This window comes from Oryza glaberrima, chromosome 8 (assembly GCF_000147395.1).
Source record: "Oryza glaberrima chromosome 8, OglaRS2, whole genome shotgun sequence".
Lineage (NCBI taxonomy): Eukaryota > Viridiplantae > Streptophyta > Magnoliopsida > Poales > Poaceae > Oryza > Oryza glaberrima.
This window is the reverse complement of record NC_068333.1, coordinates 16,944,737-16,954,308: the sequence shown is the minus strand read 5'-3', so window position 1 is coordinate 16,954,308 and position 9,572 is coordinate 16,944,737. Positions and strand designations below refer to the sequence as shown.

Here is a 9,572-nt window from a genome sequence, read left to right as displayed (position 1 = left end):
TATTATTTGCCTGATTCTGAGTCCGTATGAAAAAGTTACCCTTGTTTTAAGAAATGACACCCGAATGTAAAAAAAAAAAACTCAAACCCTCACTTTTTCGAAAAAAATCTCAAAGAATGTTTGTTGATTTGAACAAAAAATTTTGGTGTGAATTAACACAAAATTATTGTTGATTTTATATTGGAGATTTGTTAACACATGATCTTATAAACTTTTATAAGATTAGCTCTAATCTTATCCAACAAAACTATGTGTTTTATTTTATTTATAGGATTTTAGCCCTAACGTGTTCCCATAAAATATAAAAAAAATATCCATCATGGTACGTCTGTTCAAGAAACCCTTCTTCTTACCCTTCTCATACCTAATACTCCCTCCGTTTCAGGTTATATGTGTCTAGATTCATTAACATATATATGAATCTGGGCAATGCTAGAAAGTCTTATAAGCTGAAATGGAGGGAGTAGCTTTATACAGAAGCCCCGAACGACTCTATTTTTATCCTACCTTATTTGTCTCATAAAAACTTCATCTTTAAAGCATCAATGCATTGGAAATTTGCTAAACTGGGGATAAATATATTGAAGTTTGTTAAAGCACGGTCTTGTAGAACTACATAGTGGGGTAGCTACTATATGATTTATTGAGATTCTTTTGGAAAAATGTACGCAAGTGAAATAGCAAAACCGAAAATATAATATCGTGCGTAATTGAAATTAGAGTGAATTGCACTTTGGGCCATGTTTTATTATCAAAGTTTCACTTTAGACCACCCTGTACACAATCTTTTCACTTTGGACTAAGTAACTTTACCTTTGTTGCATAATAGACCACCATAACTCTTTGTGCTAGTGATGTCTAGACTCTGGCGTCTCTTTTGATAAAGGTATGGCAAGCATTTAGACATGAAAATTTGCTTGGAGTCATCAAAGAACTGAAGATGTGGTTTAGGGTGGTTCATTGTGCAACAAAGATAAAGTTATCTAGTCCAAATTAAAAAGATTAGATAAAGGGTAGTCCAAAGTAAAACTTTGGCAATAAAACATAACCCAAAGTGAAATTAACTCTTGAAATTATTAAAACTAGCTGGGTGGCCCGCGCAATTGCGCGGCTAGCAAAAAAAAATCATATATTTTTTTAAGTATGATTTTACTAAAAATTATTAAATAGCTATCTCATTGTTAAAACTTTGAAAGACCAAACCTTATCATCCTCGTGTTTCTAATTATATAGTTTTTAAAAATCACACCAGTTGCTACCTCTTATGTCATCTCCTTCCTTATTTGCTTACTCGATCTATCACTATTTCTATTCATTCTTCTTGGAACCTTTAAAAATTGGATTTTATAGTTTTTAGAGTTTATTGTCACGTTGGGTTTCGTTTTTATAATTCCTAGATGTCCCGTCAAACATTGCCATTATACTCCTCTACGACCCGTCCACTATCTTCTCTTTATTGTTATTGAGATTTTAAAAATCGAACATATTATAGTTTGGGTTCATTTTTACTTTCTAGAAGTCCCGCCAAACCGTCAGCGGTTTTGCCATTGTACTCCTCTATGCCTCGCCCGCTGCCTCCCTTCTTTATTGTCATTGAGATTTTAAAATCGAACATGATTATCATTGTTTTTTTTAATTTTTAGAAGTTCTGAACCTTTAAAAATTGGACTTGTAGTTTTATTTTTTATAATTTTTAGAAGTCCTATCAAACGATGCCACTATGCCCCTCTGCAACCCGTCCGCCGGCTACTCTTTATTGTCATTGTGATTCTAAAAATCGAACATAACTATCGTTGCAATTCATTTTTTATTTTCTAGAAGTCCCGTCAACCGTCGGAGGCTCTGCAACTATACTCTTATATACCCCGCTCGCTGCTTCTCCTTTTTATACTCATTGAGATTTTAAAAATTGAAAATGGTTATCAATGTGGTTTTTTTCTTTTTTACTTTCTAGAAGTCCCGGCAACCGCTTTACTTGTTTGCTTCACGGCCTGCCTGACATCCCTCCTTTTAATCGTCATTAGGATTCTATTTGGTGTTTTATTAATAATTTTTATATGTCGTATCAACCGCCACCAACTCTACTCTTTTATAGGCATGTTACTTAATTTATCTCGTCATTATTTTATATGGTCTTTTCTTTCAATAGTCTTTATTTTTATGATCACAAATTTTAGTTATTTATAAATTTTATTCCCAATTGAAATCTTATTTCTTTTTCTAATTTCAGAATTTATTTTTTTCTAAAAGAATTATTGAATACTATATTGCGTTCTTTTAATGTTTTTATTTTTTTATTTTCAATTTCATTTGCTTTAAAATTGTATTTCTACTTGAACTCTCTTTTAATTTTTCTAATTTTGGATATTATTATATTTTTTTATTCGAAATTTTAATTAATCTCGTATTGGGTTCTTATATGGATTCTTCTTTCAATATTGCTTATTTTTAATTCCGAATTTCAGCTAATTTTAAATTGTATTCCTACTTGAACTCTTCTTTATTTTCTTTTGCTAATATTTTTATTCCGAATTTTAATTAATCTCGTATTGGGTTCTTACATGAACTCTTCTTTTAATATTCCTTATTTTTAATTCCGAATTTTAGCTATTTTTAAATTGTATTCCTACTTGGACTCTCATTTTCTTTTCTAATTTTGGCTTTTATTTTATTTTTATTTCGAATTTTGATTAATCTCGTATTGGGTTCTTATATGGAAACTTATTTCGATATTGCTAATTTTTAATTCCGAATTTCAGCTATTTTTAAATTGTATTTCTACTTGGACTCTCCTTTCCTTTTCTAATTTTGGATTTTATTTTATTTTTATTTCGAATTTTGATTAATCTCGTATTGGGTTCGGAAACTTCTTTCAATATTGCTTATTTTTAATTCCGAATTTCAGCTATTTTTAGATTGTATTTATTTTATTTTTATTTCGAATTTTGATTAATCTCGTATTGGGTTCTTATATGGAAACTTCTTTTAATATTGCTTATTTTTAATTTCGAATTTCAACTATTTTTAGATTGTATTTCTACTTGAACTCTCATTTTCTTTTTTTTTTCTTTTTCTCCGATTAATATGGGAATTTCTAACCCCCACAGCTCTACTTGAACTCTCCTTTTCTTTTTTTTTCTTTTTTTCTGATTAATGTGGGAATTTCTAACCCCCACAGCGAATGTGGTGCCTCCTTTTAAGGTTGTTTTAATAATATAATAGATAGATAGATAGTTAGATAGATCTTTGCCACACGCACGAATCCCAAAGCAAATATGATAATAGAGGTTGTAGATACATGTTCACTTTCATTTAATTAACTTCCCCTTTAGAGATTAATTATCGTGTGACTTGGCATGCAAGAAAAATGTGTAGCTTGCACGCTACCTATATATCCAACGATAAGCAAAACAGAGCCGCGCGGCGAGCCCCAGTTACAGCCTTACAGGCGAGCGCGCGCGCGCGACTACCGATGTCGAATGGCACGCCGGCGAAGATTAAGCACAAGTTCCATCAGCACGAACTGAAGCTCGTGACCGCCGCCGCCGACGACAAGGAGAGGTTCAAGTGCGACGGCTGCAACGGCAGCATCGGCGCCGCGTGCGCACGGTACACGTGCAACTCCTGCGACTTCGACCTCCACACGTCGTGTGCGCTCGCACCGCTCGTCCTGCCGGAGCACCGCCTGTTCGACGGCTGCAAGTTCCGTCTCCTCCGCGAGCCTCCCCCGCCAGGTCCCGGCAACCGCCGGGTGTGCGACGCGTGCGGCGGCGACGTGACCGGGCGCGGCTTCGTCTACCACTGCTCCGACCGCGACCTCGACATACACCCCTGCTGCGCTACCCTCCCGGAGAGCGTCGCTCTCGACGGCGCCGAGTTCGTGTTGTGCGACGGCGGCGGTAGGAACGTGCCGCGGCAGTGCGCCTTCTGCAAACGAGACGACGGTGGCTGCAGCTGCTCACGGACGCTGCGCCGCAAAGTCTGGACCTACCGCTCGTGCTACGACGGCGAGGCCATGTACCTGCACGTGGCGTGCGTGAAGGAGATGGTGCAGGAGATCTTGGCTGCTGGCCACGGCGGCGGCGGCGGCGATGGTGGCGGCAGGAGCATCATCAGCGTCTCCATCCTGGAGAAGACGATGAAGAAGCGGAAGCGGTCCAGGACTGGCAAGGCGGTGAAATGCTTCCTCAACTTCGCCATCTCCGTCATCGTCAGCGTGCTGTTCGGGGACCCAACGGGATTGGCGGTGCCTCTCGTCGGAGCCTTCATCTCCAACGTCGTCTACGGCTAGAAAAGCTGAGTGCTGGTCTAGTGTTGTGTTGGCCGGTAACTGATGGAACAAGATACGTTAATTACTTCTTGGCGGGTATTACCTCCATAAAAAAAACAATGAATCTAGATATGCTCATATCAAGGTTCGTTCTACATAGATTATATCCCATCTCATATTAGTTTGGATTCTTTTTAGAACGGAGAGAGAGTATTCGTGGGTGTGTTTGCCTCTGTGATCATGTAAAGTCGATGTGATGGATTTCATGGGACAGGATTTTACAATCAAATTGTTTTTTATATATTAGGTACGCCCTTCATTTCAGATTTTAAGATTTTCTAGCATTGCCCGTAATCATATAGAAGTTAATGAATCTAGACACATGTATATGCCTAGATTCATTAACATGAACGAAAGAAAAAAAATCTAACATTGTGAAATGGAGGAAGTATATATACAATAATTTGCCTTTTTGTTTGATTTTGTGGCTAATTAATTGTTTGGTTTGTACGGGGAAATGGGTAATTTTTGCTTGGTTTATTTGATTTTATTTCACCGTGGCCGCTGGTGGAGAAACCATCTTTGGTCGGTCGGCCGAAATCCACAATAGTCCCAGTTCCGCTAAAAACCGGGACTAAAGATGATCTTTAGTCCCGGTTGGTGGCTACAGTGGACATATTTGATCTTTAGTCCTGGTTGGTGATCATCTTTAGTTCCGGTTCTAAACCTGTCAGGCCTTGTGAGGCCCCCCGGGATCTTTACTCCCGGGACTATAGATCCTAACTTTACTCCTGGTTGGTGTTATCAACCGGGACTAAAGATCTAGAAGATTTTTAATACCGGTTGGTAATACCAACCGGGACTAAAATTCAACGCTTAATATATAATCCTTCTTCCCTATCCTCTCCTCCACAACCGCCTTGCACTTATCCTCTCAGATCGATCTCCCTCTCCTCCTCTCCTCCTCCCCCTCCGCCTCCTCCCCTTCCTCCTCCCATCCCCGGGCCTCTCCTCCCCATCCTCCCTTCCCATCCGCTCAAATCGATCTCCCTCTCCTCCTCCCCTCCTCCCTCTCAGATCGATCTCCCTCCTCCTCCCCCTCTGCCTCCTCCCCTTCCCCGGCCCTCTCCTCCCCTCCTTCCTTCCCACGCAACAGGCGGTCGGCTGGGCCACGCACGGGCCTAGTGGCGAGCGGCGGCAGGTGGCAGCCGCTGCCGGCATCTTTTTTGTTTTTTACAATTTGTGATTCACTAAGATGTATAATTTTGTGATTTGTTGCATGATATGAGATGTATAATCTGTGATGTATTTGGTTTGTGTGTAATTTTTTTAAGATTTGTGATGTATTTGATTTGTGTGTATAAGTAACTGAAGATTTGTGACGTGAATATTTTGAAATGTTACTTTGCTTTGAGGTTTGATTTGGGGATATGTATCACACTTGATTTGGGAGAAAATATAGGGATTAAACTCTAGCTAAAAGATAATGAAAAAAAAGAGACCTAATGGGACTAACACTACCCTCTCTTTAGTCCCGGTTGGTGTTACCAACCGGGACTAAAGATAAGGTATCTTTAGTCCCGGTTATTTCAACCGGGACTAAAGATGGGCATATTTAGTCCCGGATTCATAGTCCCGGTTGAAAACCCGGGACTAAAGGGGTTACTAACCAGAAGTATAAATGGTTTCTCCACCAGTGGCCGTACTTTTTTCCTCTCCATTTTATTGCTTCCTTCTTTCCAAAGAAAATGTTAATTAACATCTGCTGCCTCATGCATAGTCTCATCTCATACACTAACACTACACAGTCCCTCTTAATTTAATGCATTTGGATTGATATGAGGACCCAAGTATGTTACATTTTCGGAATCCATGCTTTATATTTAAAAAGAGTTGACCTATATATGTACTTCTCTTACGGTATTCTCCTCCTTCACGCTGAGCCCCATTTTTCCTTGGCCCACGGAAAAAAAAAGTACTGAATTAGTGCCGAGTGTTCATCACGTACCAAAGATAGACATAACCCTTTTAACTCTATTAACGGGCATTTTACAACGGTGCTGGATGCCTGGATCTGTTCCATTTTGTTTGTAGGGCACCCAGGATCAGATAATACATGACAGTCAGGTCAATTAGCGTATCCGACCACCACATGCAGCATATAACATGACAGTTCACACCACATATCTAGAGTTGACCGAGTATATATAGTAGGAATGTAGGATGAACACGACAATACTAGCAACTAACATGAACGTACGTTACGTATAAGTTACATTAACGTCCTGTCTCTCTTTCTTATGTAGTATAAAGACGCGTGTTGACTCTTTAATTAAAATCGAACTACTATAAGTTTAATTAAAGTTTATAGAGAAATATAAGTAACTTTTGTAACATCTAATAAGTTTAATTAAATATAGTATTAAATTAATATATTTTGATAGAATTTCGTTCGGTGTCGAAAATGTTGTTAGAATTTTATAAATTTGATCAAACTTGAAACACCACAACGTCTTATAATATGAAAACTGAGGAGTAGACAATAATGCTATACGGTGATGACGCTAGTGCAAGCGCATCAGCGATGGATCAGCTGGCGTGCGTATGCTTGCTTGCGTGTGGCCGTACTGTGGTAGTCCAGTAGTCGTTGTTCGTTAGCAAAGCCGACCGGTCGACAGCTGGTAAGACGCCGTTGATTTTTAATATATCATTTGACCATTCGTCTTATTAAAAAAATGTAATTATCATTTATTTTATTATGACTTGATTTATCATCGAATGTTCTTTAAGCATAACATAAATATTTTTATATTTGCAAAAAAAATTGAATAAAACGAATGGTCAAACATTGGTTAAAAAGTCAACGACGTCATACATTAAAATACGGAGGAAGTATATACGGAGAAGTTATATATATGTTGCGTCAGGAATAAATTAACTGCACTAATATAATGCACGGTCTATAGATCCAGTCCGGATGACATACATAACGAAAACACGCTCGCTACTACAGCTCGGATGGACTGTTTCCAAGACTTCCTTTCCATTTCGGGTGCTGGTGGGACATCGGTCTTCCTGAAATCCCGACGAAAACCAACAGATTTTGAACAAAATTGATAAATCAAAGTTTTGTATTCGAATTTTCTAGGTCAACTGATCTTGCGTTGAAAACCGATCATCGGTGCTACCGAAAGTAGCAAAGAAACTAACGAAATTCTAAATGACAACTTAAAAAGCATGACCGAAGTGAAAACCGGTTGGTTTTGTCGAGAAACCGACAATTAATACCAAATTTATTTATTTATTCAAAAATGTGAAAAATAGAGGGAAATGTTAGAAAACTGGGAAATATTTCTAAACATCAATCCACATGTAGAAAGCAACATTAACCTCATCCTTCTCTTCGGTCAGCTACTGGGGTATGGAGGGATCGATCGATCAGGGATTCTTCAGGTCACATCATCCCTCCATTATGTTAACTGGGCTAGCTAAGTGCGAAATGGGCCTATTACATGGAATTTCTCCTAGGAAAGGCCTTTTTTTTTTCCTTTTCCCAAATCATTATCTTTTTTTTTTCTCTGTACAGTTCACAAAAAGAATGTAATTCACCATTCTTTTGAAAAAATTATATCCCAATATATTCAACCAATATCATACTATTTATAGTGATTCATTTGATTTTTAACGTTATTTATCAACTCAAATTTGAATTTGGATGAAACCTATCGAATTTCCAGATGGCAACAACTTCCGAGCCATATCAGAATCTCGATGTTTCGTGGAATTGGCCTGATTTCGTCGTAATTGTGAATCCTATACATAACTAGTATATGCTACATCCGTCTTAGAATAAATTATTTTTCTTACTTGAATCTAAATATAGTGTAAAAAAGTAAATTTATTTTGGGACGGATGAAATATTTCGCTAAAGAAAATATAGGTAAGAAAATTTGTTAATCTTGAATTAAAAAACTTGGAGCAAACTTTTTGGTAGTTTCGTTAATTTGGGCTAGGCCAGGAGCTTCACCTAGTCTGGCAGGCTGATCTTAATTTTCTTTTGTTGAAAATTAAGATATATCTTTATGGTGTAGGTTTTGTAATCCAAGACTTATATCCTCTAGCCTTAGGTCAAGCCTGGTTGCCCAATGCTCAATGTTTGTGTTTCTTATCGTTCTCACAGTATGTTTGGTCTCATCATCTAACATATCTTATTTGCATTGAGAAAATTCCCTATGTACCCCTAAATAAGTTACCCAATCTCTTGGATGCCTCTGAATTTACTCGATGCCTTTTATACCCTGAATTTTTTATTTGATCCTCAACCGTTAGATTTAGTTCCGTTCACTATTCAATTTGGTTGAAAGTTACCATAATACCGTTGGGGTTAGAGTTGGAAATTTAGCGTGTGTTTGGCAGTTGGCTTGATAAAAATTAAAATATTCATGACTGCACGGTATGTGTTTTATGAGACTAAATAATTAATGCATAAAATTTTTAATATAAATGTGGAAAAAGAATTTTAATGCATTTATTATCTTTTTTATAGCATTCAATGGATCTTTTTGGTGATCTGAGAAGTACCAATGCAATTCATCTGGAGCATCCATACAAAAATATTAGGAGCATCGATAGCACCCATTAACAGGAAGAAAATGAAAAGACATTTATTCACCATCAACAATACAAGATTAACAATTCAATTCATACCATCACCCACCACAAATCCATTTCAATAGCTGAGCAATTGACAAACCAAATTAGCTAGAAAATTCAATTTATACCATACACACACAAAAAATCCATTACTTTGTAAATGATGAGCATAATGTCACAAGAATCATAAAAGTACACCACCACATTACCACAATAGCAAACAATCTTCACAGTAGCAAAATATGAGTAAGTTGCTAACACTTTAGCACTCTTCAGGAAATGCATTAGCACATTGAAGAGTTCACAAGTTAAATTAATTGACAGTAAAAAAGAAAACTAAATCAACTAGTTATACCCATAGTTTTGTTTACTTAGTCCATAAGTTTTCTTTACTTCTAGTGCTCATTGTAGGGCTCTTACTTTTACTCCTTGTGCTCATAGCTAGGCTGTTAGGAGCAGCAATATCAAGTGGTGGCCTTTCCTTTGTCTTGCTCTTAGAGCCATTTTAGGTGCAAATAGGAGCGTTTATCCTCCAAGGCATGGTAGTGCTACAATCATGTTAGAAGGCTCATGTTGGTTGGTTGGAGTCGGTAAGTGATCTAGACCTGATCAAAGAGAGTTGTAAATAAATTGGATGGTGTAGTATAAG

At 37.6% G+C, this 9,572-nt stretch overlaps 1 protein-coding gene across 1 annotated transcript; it reads left to right on the top strand.

Annotated features, from left to right (window-relative positions):
- Positions 1–3,437: 3,437 nt before the first annotated feature.
- Positions 3,438–4,602, top strand: LOC127783165 (uncharacterized). Its single transcript, XM_052310404.1, has one exon. The coding sequence runs from the start codon at positions 3,473–3,475 to the stop codon at positions 4,289–4,291; it is 819 nt and encodes a 272-aa protein (XP_052166364.1). The 5' UTR covers positions 3,438–3,472; the 3' UTR covers positions 4,292–4,602.
- Positions 4,603–9,572: the final 4,970 nt, after the last annotated feature.

Coding starts and splice junctions, on each gene's coding strand:
- LOC127783165 (XM_052310404.1), top strand. CDS start 3,473: ATGTCGAATGGCACGCCGGCGAAGATTAAGCACAAGTTCCATCAGCAC.